Raw genomic sequence first — 22,107 nt, 5'->3', positions numbered from 1 at the left:
TTCCACAGTTGTTTTGATCTTTATTCACGTGTCTTTGTATTCTCAGTTCTGCCTGCCGCTGCTGCTGGAAAAGTTGGACTCGGACATCAACAGCGCTAAAGTCGATGCCCTGGAGACGCTGGTAAAAATCACTGCCACCAAGTCCACTCGCACCTTGCCATGTCGGCAGCGTGGAATATCGAGACGTTGCCGCGTGTCGTTTAATTTCTGTGACGCTCGTCGTTTCATACGTACCTTTCCCTGTGTGCCCCCCCCAACTCTCCGTGTTTTTCAGATTTCTTGCTGTGAAGTGTACACGTCCGTGGAACTTGCACCCTCCCTCCCTAGCCTGTGGGCCTCCATCAGACGAGAGGTAAGTTCTGGGATCACTTTAGTCAATCAAATGGCACCTATATTTAAACCAGGGTGGTTTTCAACTCGTGGCCAAGCATGTCTGTATGTATGTTGAACTGCTTTCGCACCGTACGTAGCCATCCGTGCTAACCGGAGGTACGTGGAACAAACTAAACGCACAAAGCAGTTCTCAAGAAATTAGTTTTCAATCTAGATTTTAAAGTGCATAGCTCCAGTGGCTTCCTAATATCGGAAGGAAGAGTGTGTCCAAACGACTGCACGAGCGAATCTGAAAGCGTACGATGCAGTGACCGTCAAGCAGGCCAGATGTAACTCACGGAGGATCCTGAGAGTGCTTCCACCGAGAGTTAAGGCTCGCCGAGATGTAAAGAGATACGTGGCGTGCAGTAGAGGGCAGTGCTGCAATTCCCATTGTACTTTATTTGTTCGCTCCCACATTTATTTCCTCCGCTTTCACCAAACCCTCACTGACCAGCCTGGCCAGGTACAGTCAAATAACCCCCCCCCTACAAAAAACCCACACGCCGTAGGGAGGCCCTCGTCCAGCGGCGGAGTGCCAGAATGGCCGCTGCGCCTGTGAATGTACATCCACGTAAGAACGTGTTCACTCGATAAATTAATTTGAAACGAAACCGCGCCCTTCACCCGCCCCTCCCCCGATGGCCGTCTCGTTCCCGCGTCCTCACCGTGGGCATTCTGGGACGGCGCCTCTCTGCCGGCTGGCCCCCCACCGCAGGTTTTCCAGGTGGGCGGCAGCGGCAAGGTGGAGGGCGCCGCCCTGCGGGCCCTGCGGGCCGTCCTCGTCTCCCTTTCGCGCTCGGTGGTGCCCGCCGACGGCGACGACCCCCTGACTCCCTTCCTCTGCCAGGTTCACAAAGGTAACGAGTAGGGTCTTGCCTCTCCCGAAAGTGAGCCCGATACACGACGCGCCCTAAAATCCCGCAGTGGTACATTCCTAGAGCGACGGAACCGCACGAAAGGGGGGGGGGGGGGGGAAGAAGGGGAATGGGGGTCCCCGCTGCCCCAACCACGTGGGGACCTCGTGCTGCGGGGAAGATGAATTGCCTCTCTGACTTGACTCGGGGTACGACACCGAATTCCACGATAAGGCGAATACTGCGATATCAGTTTTGCCCATCACCTTTTGGTCATTGTGCGTGCTGTGCCGCACTTCCGATACAAAGTAAAATATCTTGACCCTCCCCACCCCCATCCCCATGGAAATCTGGTCCAGGAGTCTAAATGCAATGTGTGCAATGTTTAACCCTTCTGCCGAATTGTTAATCCTAAGGAGGTGAGTCCTATTGCCGTCACAGAATTTGTATATGACGACTCTGACATGAGGTCAAAATACTAAGTCACACCAGCCTCGATAGCTGCTTGCCTACAGTGCCTTCCACAGCGGTCTACGCTTTGGCTGGATGTCATTCGTCTTGTTGCACCTCTCAGATTGCCGGCCTCCGCTCTTGGGCGCCGACATGGCCCTGGTGTGGCCGAGCGCCAAGCTGCTGCAGGCGTGCTGCGGGGCGTCGTACCGCGCGTGTTCCGTCACTGTCTCGGCCATCCTGCCTCTGCTGCTGCAGCAGTACGAGGAGCACGAGCAGGTGAGAGAGACGGAGAGGGGGTACGCGGGGGAGCGCTGGTTTAGCGGTTCGCGCGCTGTGCTACGAACCCTGCCGCCCGAGTTCGATTCCCGCTCATGGCCAACACCCAGTGATGATTATCTGAAACGATCCTAGGTCTCCCCTTGGTCGACTCGGCCTCAAATGAGTACCTGGTGGGGTGTGTAAACATCGCCACTGGTGAGACAAAGGCGGCCGGGCGTGGTGTTGGCCACTCACCCCCTCGTGTGCCGTGCCGGCCTTCATAGGTGCTACTCGCTAACAGCACTTGCCCCAACCGTCTGTTCAGACTATACGGGGGATCTTTGTATGCGGGGAGTGGTCGTGCAGCGGTTAGCACGCTGCGCTTCGAACCCGGCGACCCGAGTTTGATTCCCGCTCATAGCCACAGCCAACGCCAGTGATGATTATCTGAACTGGACCTGGGCCTCCCCTAGGTCGACTCAACCTCAAATGAGTACCTGGTGCGGTGTGTAAAAACATCGCTACTGGGGAGACAAAGGCGGTCAGGTGTGGTGCTGGCCACACACCCCCTCGTGTGCCGTGCTGGCCTTCATAGGTGCTACCTAACACCACTTGCCCCAACAGTCTGTTCAGGCTGTGTGGAGGATCTTTGCCTTTTTTGTAGGAGTAAACCAGAGATCCAGGGCAAAACCCGGGACTTACACTCGGTCTCTCCACATCAACGCATTTTTGCTGTACATGGCAGGGTGGGGAGGGGTGGGTGGAGCGGGTGGACAATAACTGGTTAACGTGATCTAATTTGAGGCGAAATTTTTCTCGATTTTAAACTGGCCAAATTGATGAAAGGGTTTCCCAAAATCCTGGAGGCTCAAAGCAGTATGATAAGTACCCACGTCGGCATTCCGGCCTTGCCAGCTGAGCCGCTATCCGAGCCCCGTTGTCTCATCGTGGCCTGCAGAACTGTTTCCCGTGCATCCAGCGCGAGCGCCACCGTCACCGCCATCGCCGATGACATACTTCTGAGGTCAAACGCACGTTGTACAGAACGCCGTGCGTGGTAGGTTATATATATATTTTTTTTCCTCTTGCTTGTTTCACAAAAGATCCCTTCTCCTGCAGCTGGCAAAGCGGCACACGGTGCTGGGCATCCTGCGTGGATTCCTCAGCAAGTGCCTCGACGTCGCGTCCACGGAGGAAGGTGGGTACAGCTCTCCGCCGAACGAGCGGCAACCGCCGCGACATGCTGCGTTCCCGTCTGCGAAGGTCGAGCGAGCGGGTGAATTGACGAGCGAGCGAATGTGTGCTGCCGCCGCCGTAGTGGACGGCCCGATCGCCCCGTTCGTCGAGCGACTCTGCGCGCTGCTGTACGGGGCCGTGACGGATGCCGGCGTGCAGCTGCGGTGCGCCGGTCTCGCCACCCTCGCCGTCCTGGCCAGGCTGCCCGGTACGCGTGCTCGCCAATGCGAGCGCACACCCGCGTCCCGCGCGCATTTACACGCGCGCACACACACACAGAGAGGTGACCTCGAATAAGCCGTGTAGACTGGAGCAGGCTAGGTGCTCAAACACGGGCACCGGTAAACGCAAAAAAAACACACGCGCGGAGGAATCCTCCCGTTGAGCCGTATTGACGCTATCATGCCAGTGCTCGTGCACACAAAGACAAAGATTCCTCCGTGTAGCCTTAACAGACTGTTGGGGCAAGTGCTGTTAGCGAGCACCTGTGAAGGCCGGCACGGCACATGAGGGGGTGGGTGGGCAGCACCGCGCCCGACCGCCTTTGTCTCCCCAGTGGGCTTGTTTACACACCGCACCAGGTACTCATTTGTGGCTGAGTTGACCGAACGGAGGCCCAGAACCGGTTCAGATGATCGTCACTGGTGTTGGCCGTGAGCGGAAATCGATCTCGGGTCGCCAGGTTCGTAGCGCTGCGCGCAAACAGGGGGACGAGTGGCAAGCACCACGTCCGGGGCCGCCTTTGTCTTCCCAGCGCCGATGTTTACAAACGGCACCCAGGCGCGCTTTTAATCCGATGCTCGACATGGAATTTGTGTTTCTTGCAGCTTGCCTCGCGCAGGCAGACATCAACTGTGTCGTGGGCCACATCACCCGGCTGCTTGTGGAGGACTCTGACGAGCAAGTCAAGTAAGGCTGCTTTGTCACAGCACGACGACACGACTCGCCCTGATATGACACGGCAGCAGTGGCAATGTTGGTGGTGTGTGTACGAACACCGGTGTTTGTCGCTAATCGTCAGAGGGACGCCAATTTCGCCGACAAGACGTCACCAGTGCGAGGGCCGCCACACCGCCTGCGAGAAGGGTGTTTTCACTATTTGTGTATTCTCAGGGGCCTCGTTAAAGGCCACCAGGGGCCGCCAGTGGCCCGCCAGCCTTGCAATGAACAACACTGGTGTACACGTACAGCCCGTTAGTCAATCCCTCCGCATTAGGAGAGGCCCTCTCCTGCGCCGTGCGGGTCCTGGGGTGTCTTTTCACCATACTTCACCACACTGGACATCCCCAGCGCAAGCCGGTGAAGGCGGCACTGACATGATTCCAAGTGTATTAAGGATCCTGTATCAGTTCACTTTGTATTGGTAAAGAATGTAGACCCCGCAGCCTGTAAGAACCTCTGGCGCAAACACCAGTGTGGATGAGTGATATCTGAACCCACCCCCCACCACAGCTTCACCAACAAACAGGAGCATGGGGAGGCCTTCATCCAGCAATGGATTGGCACAAGGGCTGTTTGTTATATTTTGTTATACGAGTGACACAGAGTCCCGCAGACGGCGATATATTTCCCAGCCGCCCAAACGCCTTCGTCATCGTCCGCGACAGAGAAGCGCACACGTGGAATTGCACTGAGAGACGGGAAGAGCAACGCCGCATGTATGGGAGGAGGGTACAGCACGCTCGAGACTTCAGTCTTGGCCGTTAACATAAATCAAGTTGTTCTTGGGCAGTCGTGCATCGCTGGAAGTGACGATGAGCGGTGGTCGAGACTAACAACAGAGTGGCAGTCAAAGGAAGGAACACGTCCGCGACGAGAGCGGTGTGTGTGCAGGAGCTAGGCGGGTTGTTGCTTTGGACAGATCACTGCCGACGATGATGATTGGATGTGCGTTTGCATCTCCGCAGTGGTGCTGCCATGCAGGCGACCTCTGCCCTGGCTCCTCTTTACACTGACGCCTTCCTTGGCCTGGCTGTTCCGAGACTGCTCGAGATTCTACACTCAGGTGCAGTGGGAACTTTTATTTTTTCTCTTTCTACATGCCGTTTGTCCCATGGCCATAGATGAGTCTCTCCTGCAGTCTCCTCTTTCCATTAGCTTGATCATTTCTCTGCTGCACTGTTTATTCGGTGTTTAAGACAATGATGAATTCGTATGGGCCAATGCATTTCAAAGTGATTTTGCCATTTGGTTGGTTTGCCTGAGATTTGATGAATTGCAGATACACCCACCCATCCACTGAACCACTCACATACTCACCCACCCACTCACCCTCTCGCCTACTTACACACCACCTTTACACGTATATTTGGGGCAGCCCCAATTTCTCTGCTTCATGGTGCGGTGTTCCCTAGCCGCAGTTGCACACAGGGAGAATTTTATTATCCACGCGTGCATTATTAGCCGAATCATTCGTCGCTTGTGCAGATCCAGTTAAGCTGCTGCCCATTGTCGTCTGGTATATGGAAGCCGGGTATTGTGGCGGTGGGCTCGCTGATGAGCTGGGCGTTGTGGAAGCCGGGCAGTGTGGTGGTGGGCTTGCTGATGAGCTGGGTGTCTTGGAAGCCGGGTATTGTGGCGGTGGGCTCGCTGATGATCTGGGCGTTGTGGAAGCCGGGCAGTGTGGTAGTGGGCTTGCTGATGAGCTGGGTGTCTTGGAAGCCGGGCAGTGTGTTGGTGGGATTGCTGATGAGCTGGGTGTCTTGGAAGCCGGGCAGTGTGTTGGTGGGATTGCTGATGATCTTGGCGTTGTGGAAACCCGACAGTGTGGTGAGCTCGCTGATGATCTGGGAGTTGTGGAAGCCGGGCAGTGCGGTGGTGGCCTCGCTGATCAGGAGTTTGTTGATCACGTTTCTTGAATTCCATGAATTGGCCATTGTGACGGTGTCTTAATTTGTCGTTTAAAAAAATTATAATTGTTTCTTACACGTGCGCCGATATGTGTCGAATTGTGCATGTGCAAAGCGGATAAACAATGTTTTTGTGTGACGTGTATTCACGTGACCCCCGCAGCCACTAGAGGTGTGTACGAGCTTCACCACGATGGGGGGCATAGGGAAAATCATCGTTTATCAAATTGAACCGCTACCCCAAAGCATAACAATTCACCTTTATGTGAGGGGGTGTGAATTCTGCCATGCTGATGCCTTTTATGCATTGTTTGTGCCAATGATTGGCAAATTATATGAAAGTAATATGCAAATGTTATACTTGAATACATTGAGCAGAACAATGATATATAAACAATCATTTTTTATTTAAAATAGTCAATTGTTGCAACCACATTTTTCCCCCATTTATCTTTAATTGTATTATGTTAAACTTCTCTTACACTGTATGTAGCCAACCGTGCTAATCAGAAGTGTGAAATTGTCTTAATTGTGTTGCCATTTAATTCTGTTCACATATTTCTTTCAAATTATACAGCACCCAGTAGATAATTGCAGTGAGCTCCAAAATAATAATTTGTGGCATTGTTGGGAATATAAATAACAAAATAGTTAAACTAACGATGTATTTTTCAGAAATCCGTCTCTCCCCACAAAGTCTGATCTTTTAAACGACGCTTTCCAATAGATAAAAATGGTTTGCGATTGTTCAAATGGTGCGATCGTTGGAACGCGACCAACGTTGAAACACGGCGCGACCGATCCAGACTCTCTCTACTCCGCCTGTGTGTGCCCCTTCTCATCCCCGTCTCAACTGACGACTCGTGCTCCACCCTACGCTGCATCCACAGCACAAACCACGGCAGATGCGGATACCTGATGCGGATACCAGATGCGGATACCTGATGCGCAAATAGAAAATTAAAAACTCCCCCAGCGTGCAACTGTGGTCCGGAACGGACCGGACAACGTATCACAAAGCAATGGCCCGATCCGCAAATACGAAGGGAGACATTCGAGCGATTCACTCCCCCGCCCGCGGACTCTGTGATTGTAGTTGTTGCTCCCACATCTACATCAGCCAATACGGAAGTTAAGAATCCGCCGACTACCCAACGTGACGCGTCGCGCCTTGTCTGCCAGATGATGAGCGCTCCCAGAAGGCCTTGCAGTGCATGGAGCACCTGTGCTGCCACCCGTGCCTCACCTCCGCCCTCGTTCCGCACCTCCTGTCCTTCCTCGGATCCACGGGCACAGGTCAGAGGGCGCGACACAGGTCACTGTGGTTTGTTGAAGTGCTGTGAGAGGTTTTTGTTTAAAAAAAAAAAAACCGTGGTTGTTGTGATTGTCGTCGTGTTTGTTTGCTGTAGCGGGAGTAGTTTTTTTTTATCGTGGTTGTGGTTTTGTTGTCGACGTCATTGCCGTTGTTAGAAGGGGTCAGTTTTCGTTGTTGCTTGTCGGTCTTGCTGTTGTAGATGTTGCCGTTTGTTTTGTTGTCTTGGTTGTTGTTGCTTTTGTTTTGTTGTTTTGTTATTGGTTTGTTTTCGTTGTTGTCGATGTTGTCGTGTTAATCGCTGTTTATCCGAAGTCGCTGTTGTAATACAGTAAAACCTTGGATTGCGAGCATAATTCGTTTCGGAAACGTGTTTGTAATCCAAAGCACTCGTTTATCAGTTGTGATCACGTGACGCTCGGCAAAGCGTATACGTACTACTCGTATTGCAAGACCCTCGCTCGTTTATCAAATTCATATTTATTTAAAATTTTTGCTCGTCTTGCAAAACACTCGCAGATCAAGTTACTCGCAATCCAAGGTTTTACTGTAGTTTGTGTTGTTCGTTATATCCCCTCTTGTGGGCTTATGTTTCGGGCGTCAGTTATTCTGAGCACTAAAGCAGTAGGCACTGAATGGCACAGGCTCGCACCTCGTGTGCAATCTCATCAAAGTTGTAAAATCATGATAATAGTCGTAATAATACAGCAGCTGGAATAAGCATACGCTAATAACGTTATCAGTGCTCAAATTTTAAATCCGTTGCGCGTCAACGCAGAGTCTGAAGAGTACGACAAATATCCCACTCTTTGTCAAATCGACGGAACTCGAATATAGAGGTGCGCTGGTGGGTAGGATGTAACACACCTTAGCATCATCAGCACCGTGGGCTCATTAAGCTCGAATTGGCTTCGCATACATTTACATCCCGATGGGAATTAGTGCCGGATGTCACTTTTTAATTTTTTCACAGTTTGGTGCTTTGGTCTCACCCCAGCAATTATAGGAAGTAGCGCGCACGACACGCCGCCTAATTGGCTCACTAAGTTGAGGCCCCGCCATTGTCTTTTTGTGGGGTTTTTTTTTTTCTCATTTGAGCAGCTCCTCTGTGATGTTTCGGTGACGGTTGGAGCAAACGTGGTGGGGGAATTCCTTACCGCCGTCCAAATGTCGCCGTGGGGGCAATTGACCCTCGTGCCCAAACAGTGGTTGCTTACCAGCTGCATTCGGTGCATTGTGGGTAGAGGCAGGGCATGGGGGGGTGTCGTGAATAGGAACTTCAGAGGGCTTTCTATCCCACCTTGCTTCCCGGCATCATTTTCATTGTCCACCGTGATCAGTCCACTGCTGGATGAAAGTCTGTCCAAGCTGTTGCCTCCAACAATCTTCCCAGCACCCGCTCACGAGCCCCGTTGCACTGTGGACTTGCCCGAATCGCGACAACTGCCTGATGACGCGGTTAAATTCGAAGCTTTCGTGACTGCAAGAATTACTCTTTGTTTTTCTTTTCGGTAAAGTCACGTATAAATAAAAAATAATAAAATAACAACAGCGTACGACGTTTCGGTTGCAACACAAGCAGCCATCATCAGGTACAGAAGAGCTAAATTTACGAGAGAGAGGAAACACATAACCCCAGATGTATATACAGACACCCAAGTAAGGGGGAACTAACACAGATACAACAGGGTACAACAGAGAGAGAAGCATACCAAACAATCAGGGTTTAGCAAAAATTTGGAAACCATATAAAGCGTCGTACGCTATTGTTATTTTATTATTTTTTATTTATACGTGACTTTACCGAAAAAAACAAAGAGTAATTCTTGCAGTCACGAAAGCTTCGAATCAAGTCTGAACCACCTCTACGGGGAGTTATGAGGTCTGTGTCTTTGTGTTGTCTCTGCTTGTGCATCTGCCTTTGTGTCTTGGCTTGGAACTGTGTCTCTGTGCTGTCTCTGCCTGTGTGTGGGCCTTGGTGTTTCCGAGTGTGTGCTGCCGCGCGCCCCCTTTGCTCCATGCATACCTCATGCTAATTTGTCCCATTGTCTCTCAGCCTCACCTTCTCTGCCTATTTAAGGTGACTTCACTGTGTGCGTGTCTGTGCTGGTTCACTCTACTTGGATGTCTATGTGTGTGTGCGCGGTCTGTATTTTAAATTTCATACTTAACTGGCAATTTAACAATCTTTGAAATAGCGTAATCAACCAGACTATGCGTTAATTGTGTTTTGACCGACCGTCTGTGTTTCTTTATATGGTTTCCAAATTTTGCTAAACCCTGATTGTTTGGTATGCTTCTCTCTCTGTTGTACCCTGTTGTATCTGTGTTAGTTCCCCCCTACTTGGGTGTCTGTATATACATCTGGGGTTATGTGTTTCCTCTCTCTCATAAATTTAGCTCTTCTGTACCTGATGATGACTGCTTGTGTTGCAACCGAAACGTCGCATGCTATTATGTTATTTTATTATTTCTTATTTATACGTGGCTTTACCGAGAAAACCAAAGAGTGACGCTGTTAAATGTTGTGAGATTTCTCTTCAACACACACTGGTGGTGCCGCTGAAACAGGTGTTTATTCACCACGTGACAACTTCATTAATGGGCTGTGCCGGGTGGAGAAGGGTTTACGACACACTCGCACAACCTGACCCAGGAATTATTAATCGCAGTATTGGCCCGTGAAAGGCCTACGTGTGCTGCATTCATTGTAATGGCATTTATTGCAGAGAAGCCTCCTCCGTCTCAAGTCTGGTCTGGTTTTTCGGAATGTTTTGCCAGGTCCTTGTTTAATGAGTTTTTTTCTTTGCTCTCTGTGTGGGAGGAAAGTGCAGTACCCAGAGAATACACACCATGCATGCGAGGGGATTGCACTCAAAAGTCTGCGCACATGGGCGAACGCATACCGACTTGCACTACCGCAATATTCTGGCCACCTGCAGCCCCCAGCCGATGTGTCATTCACCAATCCTTGCCTTCCAAAGAGCTGGATTATGAGCACGAGCCACTGCACCCGCAACTTTATTTTTAGCGTCATTATTTCGGGGAAGATTTCCCGGATATTTTGACAAATTACTTCATGTTTCTATGATGAAAAAAGTAACAGGATAAAAAAACATCTCTGTATGCAGCATAACTGCATGTCAACCTTGGCCATTTTCAATCCAATTGCACATCAAAAATGAAGGCGGCCTCTTAATTAGCAACAGGATGACATGTTGTGTTTGGAAGTGTCTGAATGCCACCGCATCTCGCCAACGACTGCTAACGTGCACTATTAATATCGCGAAGGATGTTTTTTTAAAACTCTGCCTTATTCATCATATAGCGTGTTCAGGAGCTCTTGACATGTGATGGGAGGCTTACATCGCATCCCATCTCAAACGTTTGAAACGGCACCCCCCAGTGACAGGTCCCTGTGCGGCACAAGGCGACTGCTTTAAATTTCCACGCGATAAGCCACTTCGTTGAGCTATTATTTGTGGCCAGGTCGCTTCCGAAAAAGAGCTACGTAGCGCAGTGAGCCTTACCTGGTAGAGACTTTGGATACTCATATAGTGCCACGCAAAGCCTGTGACCAAATCACCACATCATTTGATACCGCCCATGTCTGACCGCCCCACCACACGATTTACCTTCCAACTGGCAAGCGTGGCGTAGCACCACGGGAAGCTGTGTGACGGTGCGGGGGATTCGTGGAAGGTGACCTGGCGGCTCCTCGGGGTTTTTTTTTTTGCGGGCTCCAGAGGAAGCTGCGCTGGCGGCGTGCGCCACCCTCCTGTCGGTGGCCGAGGCTCGGAGCGGAGTCGAGGATTGCCGGCGCCTCCTCTACACCACGGCCGTGCCGCACCTCCTGCGCCTGACCGTGTGTGCCACGCTCCCGTGTGAGTCTCTCCTCTCGACCCGCTCGCCCCCCCCCGCGTAGCGATTCATCGGTTTGTCCTGTCTACTGCGCTCATTCACTCACTCACTCGCTCTCCCCGATCCAGCTCGCGTGATGATTCATCGATTGGTCCGCTCTGCTCTGCCCGCTGTACCTTGGCCAGCTCTCGGAAAGATTAATCAATTAATCTTGCTTTGCTTGCTCGATTGCTCCCCGCTTTGCCAAGTCATGCTGGTTTGCTGGCATGAATACAACGAAAGTATCCAATTCTTCGGAAATCGGAAATAAGAAATGGTCTCGCGCACGACTCTATGCATGTTTCACGAGCCCAAGATTTCATTTTAATCAATGAATCGATACATCATTGCATGCCTAGTTGCAACCAAACAGGCACTTTTTGGTTGCAACTAGGCATGTTTGTTTTGTCGGCTAACATCTAATGCTCACGATGCGTGCGTAAAATTGCGTGTGCGAGAATCAGTTATGCAAACGGACATATTTCTAAAGGCTAAAACTCAACGAGCCAAACAAACATAGCAAACGAGATCGAAATAGGCAACCGGGACACAGGAGACAGTTGCAGATGAGACGGACGCAACCAAAAAATACAAAGTGAAACAGTACAGATGAGTCCGATCAAATGAGCCCGTACTGTTCTTAGCGCGTTAACCACTAAGACCACCACTTACTGACCCACACCACTTACTGACCCACACCACTTGCTGACCCACACCACTTGCTGACCCACACCACTTGCTGACCCACACCACTTACTGACCCACACCACTTACTGACCCACACCACTTACTGACCCACACCACGTACTGACCCACACCACTTACTGACCCACACCACTTACTGACCCACACCACTTACTGACCCACACCACTTACTGACCCACACCACTTACTGACCCACACCACTTACTGACCCACACCACTTACTGACCCACACCACTTACTGACCCACACCACTTACTGACCCACACCACTTGCTGACCCACACCACTTACTGACCCACACCACTTACTGACCCACACCTGTTCCCGACACACCAGTCTGGGCTTCGTTCGCCTTCGTAAAACACCAGGGCGCAGGAGCCGATTTCTGCAGTCGGTCGCTCGACTCCCAGCAACGTTTCGCTGTAACCCCTGGCGTTGGTTGGGGTCCCGGGGGTACCACGTCTTGTGGCTTTTGATTCCCGGCCGTGGATAACAACACCAGCGGCGAGCGGTGAATCAGAACCGGTCCTGAGTCCCCCCCACCCCTAGTAGGTCAGCTCGGCCTTAAAGGAGTACCTGACGCTGTGTGTGTGTGTGTGTGCAAACATCGGGATGCGAAGGCAGCCGGGCATGCCTAGTGCCGACTTCGCCCATCTCCCCTTGTGCGCCTTTCCGGATTTAATAGGCGCTCGCTCGTGACACTCGCCCCAGCAGCAGTCTGTTAAAGGCTGCAACTGGGTTTTGGTTATCTCTGCGTCTCTCAGACTGTGTCTGATAACTGCTGTAGTCTCGGCGTCATTGCAAATGACGCGCAACCACTCGCATGTGGCCTGCACAGCGCTGTTGTGTTGGAAGCTTGCCAGGTATCATTACATTGAGTGCTGTAACGTCCTTAACACTCCCCGGCCGTGAATTGTTTTAAACCTCATCTATCAGTTTAACACGTAGGCTTTCGCGACCAATATCATCCATAATATAGGGGGGGGATTTTTTTGAGTCGCGTCATCTTTCACATCACAAATAATTGATTTTTCGTGTACATTTGTTTTTTTCTATTCATTTGTTTTTCGATCGCACCTTTTCTAAATTCCCCAGCGAGACGCGCCGCAGAATTCTTGCGCTCCAAGGAGGTCGTGGCTTCCATCGCGAAGGTCCTGAGCATCTTGTCGAGCCGGGCGGCGGAGAGCAGGTCTGCACTCCCACCACGCGTGCGTGCACGTAGCTCTTTTAACGAACGCTCGCCTCCGTGATCGAGAGCGAAGAGAACACTGCACGCCCCGGTCCCTCTGCCTAACGGGCCTTGCAGTGCGCATTAAATGCCAACGTCTGTGCAATCGACCGTGATCCGGGTTTGATGCCAGCTGTGTTTCAGTGTTGGAGGAGTTGTCGATTAGGAGTAACCTGTCTGGCCCGACGGTGAGCACGTTTCTTCCACGGGTCACCGTGCGACTGAGCATGCGTGGGCTTCCACCCACAATTGGTCGTCGTTGATCCGGCCTAGTTGGGTTTGATTGGACACGAAATGAATGAATGAATGGAACGGTGTCGATGTCATGAGATCAAAGTGTCCATTTTGAGCTCGCAGAGCAGCGCGACGTCTTCCACGGCCCATGATCATCACGATCACAATTCATGGGGGCAGATTTCGTCCTTCGTTTCCACTTTCCTCTGTCTCGTGCCAATGTGCTCAAGCAGTTGGGCCGCGTCTTTCTGGCACCAATCTCTTGTGATGTCGTCGTCAAGGCGTTCTCTGCGAGGTCTCCTCTCTTTCCGGTTCCTTCCATTTTTACGACCAATAAACATTTTAATTTCCGTGTTGTCCATCCTTCATACGTGTCCAAATAGTACCAATTTCCTTCTCATCACCGCCTGCATCATCACCACCAGGTCGTCTTCTTCTACTTGCAACCTTTTTCTTACTTCTACGTTGGTCACTCTTTGGGTCCAGCTTAGATGCCAGGATCCTTCTGTAGCAATAATATTCGATTCTATAGCTAATGGCATCATATTTCAGTGCTCCGTCCGAGATGCCTTCACGTACCCTCGAGTCCACGGAGTATAGGGGATTTCCCACCCACTGTGCATATGAGAGCAATAAGAGCAATGTTAGATACATGACATTCAAACTGATATTTAATTTTCAAGGCTGGCATTTAGCCAAATTAAGTGCTGAACCAGAATTAATACGACGTGGCTTTTTGAAAAAAATAGTTTTTATGTGTGCACTCATTGGTGATCAGGTGGAAACCGTCAACGCGCTACACTTGAGAACCCGCTTTTTAATTGCATGCGGCTGCTGTAAGGTGAATGTAAACACAGAGGAGCTCATCTGTGCTGGCTTCAGTGCTCTCTGATCTCTGTGCCAGCAGCCTCCTCCTCCTCCTCTAAGAAGGGCACTTTAAACTTAGCCTCTCCACAGTCCTTTGTCACAGAGGGGTTTTTTCCCTCCCTTTTTCGCGAAACTGGGCTCTAGCTCAAAAAGAAAAGAAATAAATTGCCCATTGTCTGGTGCCAGCGGCTGTCAAAGCGTGTGGCTCTTAGGGCTGCTGTCGATTTTCGCCGGCATTTTGACAAAAATTTGCCAATTGGTGAACCTTTGTGGCATTCATGCCGAGGCGTAATGAGCGCGATCACCAGCCGCCAAGGAAGCCATTAACAATGCATTTGATAAACTCAATATTTAAGTGGAAATCGATGGTCATGTCCCGTGCTCGGTTGTCTAGGCAGTGGGGCTCAGGGGATTTTGTCTGAAGACCTTGAGCCAGCAATAGCCTGTGCGCCGTATCGAGTGCTTTACCCGGCCCAGTGACTGCTGGGTCTGGGTTTTGATTCCTGGGACAGTCGCTGAGAAGTGTGTGTGTGTGCATGGTGCAGCGGTTATCACGCTGCGCTACAAAATCGTCAACCATGGCCTCATATGAGTGCCTGGTGCGGTGTGTAAAACATCGTCACTCGGGAGACAAATGTGGCCGGGCGTGATGTTGGCCACCCACCCCCTTGTGTGCCGTGCCGGCCTTAATAGGTGCTCGCTAACAGCACTGGCCCCAACAGTCTGTTCAGGCTACACGAGGGCGGGGATCTTTGTCGTACTCTGCGTTCGCCTTGACCGACCAAACAAATCCGAGCTGCCCTCCTCTGCGTCCCCTTCCTCCTTGTCGCGGCAGCTGGGCGGACGGCATCATTTCCCAAATCGTGTCCTTATTCCTGGACGGAGACCTGAGCCTCCTGCAGGACGATGGTCCGGCCGCAGTCTCCTTCCAGCCGCTCCACGTACGTTCCCGCGTCCGCCCGAGTTGGACGTGTGTGATGACGAGGTGTGCGTTTGGGGCCCTGTGCGGATTTGACAGGGTGGCAGGGTGCCACGGTGGCGAGATGTTAACTACCTTGCCTGGTATACAGGAGATGGAGGGTTTCATCCAGACCCTGATGCCTGCTGTATATTTGCGTGTCTTTCTCCCTGTGGTCGCGTGGTTGTTTCTCAGGGGTCCTCCAGATTTTCTCTCGCTTTTAGAATCAACGTGCGTTTAGAGTATATGGCTGATATAAATTTCCACATCATAAGCCACTTTGTTGAGCTATCATTTGTGGCGCGGTCGCTTCTGAAAAAGAGCTATATGTATAGCTCAGTGGGCCTTACCTGGTAAAATAAAAAAAATATAGTTTTAAGATGGGATCCCAGAGACAGCAGACACGAATCACGGACAGACATGGAGAGAGACGGTCACACAGAAAGATCTATACAAAGGTGTACTCGACAGCATTCGGACACAGAGACACAGTGAGGCAGACGTAAACGGAGGGAGAGAGACACCAATGCAGACAGACACACAGAGGGTAAAGGACAAAGGCATGGAGAGAGACATCATGAGACAGACACAGAGCGAAAGACACCAAGTGACACAAAGACACAGAAAGAGAAAGATTATGACAAGACAGACGACGATGGTCACCACTGAGACAAAATCACAGACAGGGAGATACCGAGGGACACGTACAGAGATTGACAAAGAAATACAGTGACAAAGACATGCACAGATGCACACAGAAAGGAAAAAGAGACAATGACTAGCATCTAGGAACAGACAGACAGACAGAGATAGATCAAGAAAGACAGACTGAGATTATTATTTTTATTTCCCCAAACAGGAGAGTGAGCCGTGCGAATTTACACACATTACACACGTTACACATACACACGTAACGACGTCACGCACGGTACGCACGTGACACATATACACGTTACACACACATACACACGGTACACATTCTAGATTTAAAGCTTTCGTGACTGCTAGGATCCATACTCTTTGGTTCTCCACCCACACACGGTACACATGTTACACATTACACACTTTACACGCACAGGGTACACACATTACACACACGTTATACACACACACAAACACACGGTACACACATAATGACATCCCCGCCAGTTAGTCCATGGGGGTCACAGCAAACATCGATACCCCACCTGAGGTAGCGACACTTTAGTTGTGCCGACGTATTCATGTGCTTATTAAAAGTGAAAGATTTGATAACACACTCATATGAAATGATTCTCACATCATTCACTGGTGTTGGCCACTTGAAAGAAATCGGAACCCCTTAAGGTTCATGGCCCCCGCGGCCGGTACCGTCGCGTATATTGTTTGGCGTTTCCCCTTCCGCCAGGCGGAATCTCCGACGCTGCAGACGCAACTGACGGTGCTCCTCTCCGCGTGCCTCTCCTTCCTACCCCGAACGGTACGTGTTCACCACCGTCGCCACAACCACCACCACAACCGCCACCATCCCCCCACCCGCTTAGGGGTGCAGCCACACCTCGTGAGCTGGGGTGGGGGGGGGCTTGAGGGTTGCCTTACAAGCGAACGGTTAGAGTGCAGACATGATCCACGAAGTTCGCCACCTTCCCCCCCACCCACCACCCACAACTCGGCCGTGGTAAAGTAGAGTTACACCGCAGAGTAGTTTTGTTAAACTACTGCCTCCGTACTGAAGCCTGCTGGTTTGTACGCGCGTACCTATTTTTTTCCCCCATCGTTTTTATCGCAACTCGGCGCGAGCCCGGTACAATACACCGATCGCAAACCAGGGTGGAGAACAGAAACTCCGCAAGCAGCAAATCCGATTTCTTGCGCAGCGGGGACCTTGCGAAGAGCGTGGGGTGGGGGTGGGGGGGGAGATTGAACTCGCTTCCTCTCCACCCAAGTGGGGACCACGTGCAGCGGCACGAACACGTACATGGGGAGGAGAGAGGGGGGGATGGAAACTAACGTACTGGGGGAAGAAAAAGGCCTAGGGGAATGGAGTCGTACGGACGCTGAAGTTGTTTCGCACCGTACGTAGCGAGCCGTGCCAATCGAAGGTGGGCGGAGCGAGAAGGGGAACAGGAAAACCTGACAAAATAAAATGCGCGCGGCATGTACATTTTAGCAGTGACCTCCCACCGAGCGATGCTCCGCTCGCGCCCGGCCCCGGTCGAGGGGCACAGCACCCCCCTCCCTTACGCCCGCCCCCACCGTCCTCGACCACGCACCTCATTTCAAGCTCCGCAGGTAGGGGGGTGGGGACTGCTGCCCCATTCAAAGGTTCGGCGGACGCAGCATCGATGAGTGTCCAAGGGCGAAAACACGTGGGGCTCAAAAAACGCCCAGGACTTTTGTAAAAAAAACAAAAACGTGTCGGCGTACACTCGGCCATATCGAAAGATTTAGGAAGTTGGGAGAGGGGGGGGGGGTCTCTGTGTCCCGACACTCATCAGCAGCGAGTCGGGGGACTCTGTTTGGTGGGGGGGAGTGGGGCGCGGGTGGGGGGGGGGGTCAGGGGGGGCGGGGGGGGGTGTTTTGATTGGAAAACCTTTTTGCTTTGTACCCGGGTTTTTAATTAACGAAGTACAGCGCCACGCCACGCTTTGTCGTTCCAGGCAACGCGCCGACCTTGATTCGGCGCGCGTGTGTATTGATACGGCGCGGAGGTGGTGCGCGTGCGTGGATTTAATCTCCGGCAGAGCCGCATTCGCCGCCACGCTCCCAAAGTGCGCGCCGCGTAATTTAGTATTAATTTTGAATCGTATCGCAGTGTTTATTATACAAGGACCCATATACTTCATTGCAGATTAACTCAATATAACATGGGGGCGCGCTTTGAGAGTGCAAAGTGTGCTATTTTAATTTTGGTTGAAATTTTTTTTATTGCATCGGTATTTTATAAATATTACTACTATAATGAGCCAAGAATGTCTGTGTGTAATGCGTGTGACGTCACTCCACATGCCGCACCCACCCGCCCCCGCCATTAATATTCATGAGCGGGTGGATTTTTACACTCGCGCAGAAGGTCGAGCGGAAAGAACATTTATTTAGCAAATTCGCTTTAAGTTTGACGTTTCTTTATTGAAAGTGAATCCAATAAATAATGATATGCAGCAACAAAGTATATCTGGTGTCTTTATTTATTTCTTTAGCACTTGAGACAAAAGGCAAGTCTGATTTATGCTTCCACATTATGGTAAAATAGACATTTCTCTGTGATTTTCAACATCTGTATCGATTTCCAATTAATTTCAACCCCAGTGACCGAAAGCAGAAGAGAATAAAGTATCACAGCAGTGAATTTGATAAAATTGAAGGTCGGTTACATTTATGCAAGATTCACTGCCATTCAATTTACACGATACAATTATACCATGCTCAATTTTTCTCGTACATATTACAGCTTCTGTCCTAGGACGGGCAAAGAAGCAAGTGTATATATGAGGCTGGGGACGAACTTGAAGTTGTATTCGCTCTAATACATGGAGTCGGGGCAAAAGAATGAGGTGCGCATTTCAATTTGTCTGAATTTTAGATTCTACCGCAGTGTTGTTATTCAAGATTGAAAATTTCCCATTTTCTGCCGTGATGCCGATGTATCGTTCGACTGACACTGCGTCACAGATGGCGCCCTCACCCCTGCCCCTCTGCTCCCCCACGCATTTAAAGAGTCAGCGAGGCTTGGCGGGGGTCAGGGGGAGGGGGGGAGCACAGTGGTGGCGCGGTGATTGTCGCAAATAATTTAGTCGACGCCTTACATCTCCATTGCGACCGATCTTGCCGCCGCATCTCAGAAGCTACGCAGGTTTTAGCCTGCACATTGCTTGGATGGATGAGTGCCGCGCACTGGACATCCGTAAAAAAAAGAGCTTCATAGCTCATCGGATTCTTCCAGGATAAAGATTCCGATTCCGGTTGTCGTAGGCGGCTGCAGACCTGTGCAGCGCGTGGTGGATAGCGTAGGGGCTAGCGCGTGACCAAACCCAGCATCACACCGTACTATGCTCCCGTATCAACGCTGCCCGCCTTCGCTGACTCGCATGGGCCAGCGTGGTGCGTCGTGGGTCGCCCCCCTCCTACCCCTCGGGTGCCATCGGATTGAACCCGCCGCCGCTGCCTTCCGCAGGTGGCGGTGCCATCCCAGGACCGACTGCTGCGGGCGCTCGTGCACCTGTGCTGCTGCTCGCCGCACGAGCCCACCTACTCGGCCGCGGCCAGCTGCCTCGCGGCCCTGCTCAACAAACACCCAACCGGTGGGCAAGGCCGAGCACGTGGGGGTTCCTGGGGTGGGTGGTTGGTGGTGGTGGTGGTGGGGGGCAGGTCGGAGACGCTGAGGGCTGCCCCCGGTTTCAAAGCTGGAGTTCGGCTCCCCGATCGCGATTAAAGTGTGGTTGAATTGGCGGCACCCATCGATGTAGGGGAATGGCACCGCAGTTTTCTTGTTTCATGATAATTCTGCTGGATAATATTGTTCTGAAAAGCCAGTGGGGGTGTACAGTACTTGACCTAACCGTGAAAACTACTGGATATCTGAAAAAGAGCTTTATAGCTCATTGGATTCCTCCAGTATAAATAAATATTCTGATTCTATTTGTTTGTGAAGAAACAGAACGGAGGTATCTTATTATTCCGTTGTATTGGGGTGTGTATTGAATACTCTCCTTCACTTGTTACACACTACAGGGCAGGAATTGGATTCCCTGCTGGACGACGTCCTGGACAGAGTTCATCGCGGCCTTCTGCCCTCCGAGCCCGCCGCTGAGCGGAGGAGAGCCCTCGTCTCGCTGCTCTGGGTCGGTAGCTCTCCTGTTGTACCAAACAGCCTCGGCAGGCGATTACAGCTCGCAACAACAACAATGGCCGTTCACCACTAAGTGGCGGTGAAGTGACCTCGGCGCGTGTGCCAGGCTAGCTGCACTTTGAGGCCACGTGGTTAAAGGTCCGCTGGCAGGAGGTCAAAGGGTAGACCCAGGTGCCATTGGTTGACTGAGATGACTGGCTGATGCACCAACTGTGCTAGCCAGCTTGCTCACTTTCTGCGTTATAGCCGCCCGGCACCCCGCTCGTTTTTGTAAGCGTCGCGCCTCTGCCCTCTGTTGTTGCTGGAGGGCGACTGTCTCCAAGCAGTGTCATTTACGAACCTCGTTAACCGATCTTGACACTGCTGGTACCAGTCATCGGCCAGTCCAATCAGTGCCACATCCTGGACCACGTCAATCCATCTCTTCTCTAGCCCGCCCCACACCCATTTAGCCCCATCTGGCCATACAGAAGCTGCTTGGGCATGCATTGGCTTGGAATGTAGGCTACAGTTCGCACAACAAGAAAAAGATCCCCCCTCTATAAGCATAGCAGACTTTGGGAACAAGTGCTGTTAGCGAGCACCTATGAAGGACGGCACGGCACATGGGTGGATTGGTGGCCAGCACTATGCCCAGCTGCCTTTGTCTCCCTAGTATCAATGTTTACATACCACACCAGGTCCTGATTTGATGCTGAGTCAATCTAGAGGGGCCCAGAACCGGTTCTAATAATCATCACTGGTGTTGGCCGTGAGCGGCAATCGAACTCGGGTGGCCGGGTTCGTAGCGCCCCCCCACCCAGCTCACGCGCGAGAACGCGATACACACACGCCTGCGACGTCAATCAATCCGTTATTCAGTCATCCGGCTCGGGGTAGGCAGCTTGGACAATGGAGTTCCGTGTCCGTGCACGTTAATTCCCTCCGTCTTCTCTTGCAGCTCACAAAGGCGCTGGTGATAAGATATCATCCCAAGGCACCCGTCTTGGTGAACCAGGTATTGACCGCGTTTTCATTTGGACCGTTTCAAGGAGGTGTGACTGCGTTATCCGTGTCTTCCTGTGTCTGACACGGATGTTCACGAGACATGCCGCTGTATGGTAACAGCCACGGTGGCGAGATGTTAACTCCCTCGCCTGGAATGCAGGAGGTCGTGGATTCGATCCCGACCCTGACGCCTGCTGCTGTATATTTGGAGCTTGGGTGTCTCTCTGTCCCCGTGGTCGCGTGGATTTTTCTCCGGGTTCTCGTGTTGTTCACTCCACATTTAGGATCAACGTGCGTTTTAGAGTATTTGTACGCTATTAAAGTCCACGTGATGAGCCACTTCGTTGAACTCTCATTTGTGATAGCCAGGTCGCTTCTTAAAGCTACACAGCTCAGTGGGCTTTACCCGGTAAAATCAGAAATAGTTTTAGTTTCGTGCCCTAGTGGAGGCGACATCACCCCCGCCCCTTCCTGCGATCGCCACAAACCCCCCGACCCCGCAGCTCGTACAGCTGCTGAGCGACCCGGAGCTGGGGGCGGCGGCGGCCGATGGCTTCGCGCTGCTGACGAGCGACACGGACGGAGAGCTGAGCCCCGCGGCGCACGCGGACGTGCGCGCGCTCTTCCGCCAGCGCGTGTACACGGAGCACGGGCGCGTGCTGCTCCTGCAGCTCGCTTCCGCCCTGCCTGGTGAGTGTCCACCAAAGCTACTCAGCCCTGACACTTAACCCTTGTCACCCAGCCCTCTCACTCTTAACCCTTAAATGTCAACCCTCACTCGGCGGGGAGGCGCAGTGGTACCGCTTGTGCCTCGCAGCAGCAAGGCCCTGGCTTCGGGCTTCGGGCTTCGATTCTCTCTGGGGCTCTTTTTACTCCGTGAAGTTTGTATGTTCTCCCCAAGCTTGCCATGGGTTTTCTCCGGTATCCTCCCATCGCTAAAACACGCACAGCGTCAATGGTATCGGCCAAATTATAAGTCATTATTATTCTTATTATCACAACACTTGTCAACTCGCCTTAACCTTAAACCGAACTCTTAACCCTGTCCAAGATGCTCAATTCAC

The 22,107-nt window shown here is 51.8% G+C and overlaps 1 protein-coding gene across 1 annotated transcript in view; it reads left to right on the top strand.

The window, feature by feature from the left end:
• Nucleotides 1–22,107, top strand: part of MMS19 (MMS19 cytosolic iron-sulfur assembly component) — a 41,902-nt gene that overhangs the window by 9,938 nt on the left and 9,857 nt on the right. The window contains exons 10-26 of the mRNA XM_032955439.2: nucleotides 47–121; nucleotides 275–352; nucleotides 1,091–1,232; nucleotides 1,804–1,958; nucleotides 3,060–3,138; nucleotides 3,259–3,384; nucleotides 4,004–4,085; nucleotides 5,084–5,181; nucleotides 7,208–7,321; nucleotides 11,084–11,221; nucleotides 13,037–13,130; nucleotides 15,106–15,211; nucleotides 16,616–16,687; nucleotides 19,382–19,508; nucleotides 19,939–20,048; nucleotides 20,997–21,053; nucleotides 21,547–21,733. Of these exons, the coding sequence (XP_032811330.1) occupies nucleotides 47–121; nucleotides 275–352; nucleotides 1,091–1,232; nucleotides 1,804–1,958; nucleotides 3,060–3,138; nucleotides 3,259–3,384; nucleotides 4,004–4,085; nucleotides 5,084–5,181; nucleotides 7,208–7,321; nucleotides 11,084–11,221; nucleotides 13,037–13,130; nucleotides 15,106–15,211; nucleotides 16,616–16,687; nucleotides 19,382–19,508; nucleotides 19,939–20,048; nucleotides 20,997–21,053; nucleotides 21,547–21,733 (1,840 nt within the window). The remainder of the gene's footprint in view (nucleotides 1–46; nucleotides 122–274; nucleotides 353–1,090; nucleotides 1,233–1,803; nucleotides 1,959–3,059; nucleotides 3,139–3,258; nucleotides 3,385–4,003; nucleotides 4,086–5,083; nucleotides 5,182–7,207; nucleotides 7,322–11,083; nucleotides 11,222–13,036; nucleotides 13,131–15,105; nucleotides 15,212–16,615; nucleotides 16,688–19,381; nucleotides 19,509–19,938; nucleotides 20,049–20,996; nucleotides 21,054–21,546; nucleotides 21,734–22,107) is intronic.

The sequence above is a fragment of the Petromyzon marinus genome, chromosome 16 (assembly GCF_048934315.1).
Source record: "Petromyzon marinus isolate PM22_M1 ecotype Great Lakes invasive population chromosome 16, UKy_Petmar_22M1.pri1.0, whole genome shotgun sequence".
Classification (NCBI taxonomy): Eukaryota; Metazoa; Chordata; class Hyperoartia; order Petromyzontiformes; family Petromyzontidae; genus Petromyzon; species Petromyzon marinus.
Note: the sequence above shows the minus strand (reverse complement) of the source record. Positions and strands in the feature narration are given on the sequence as shown.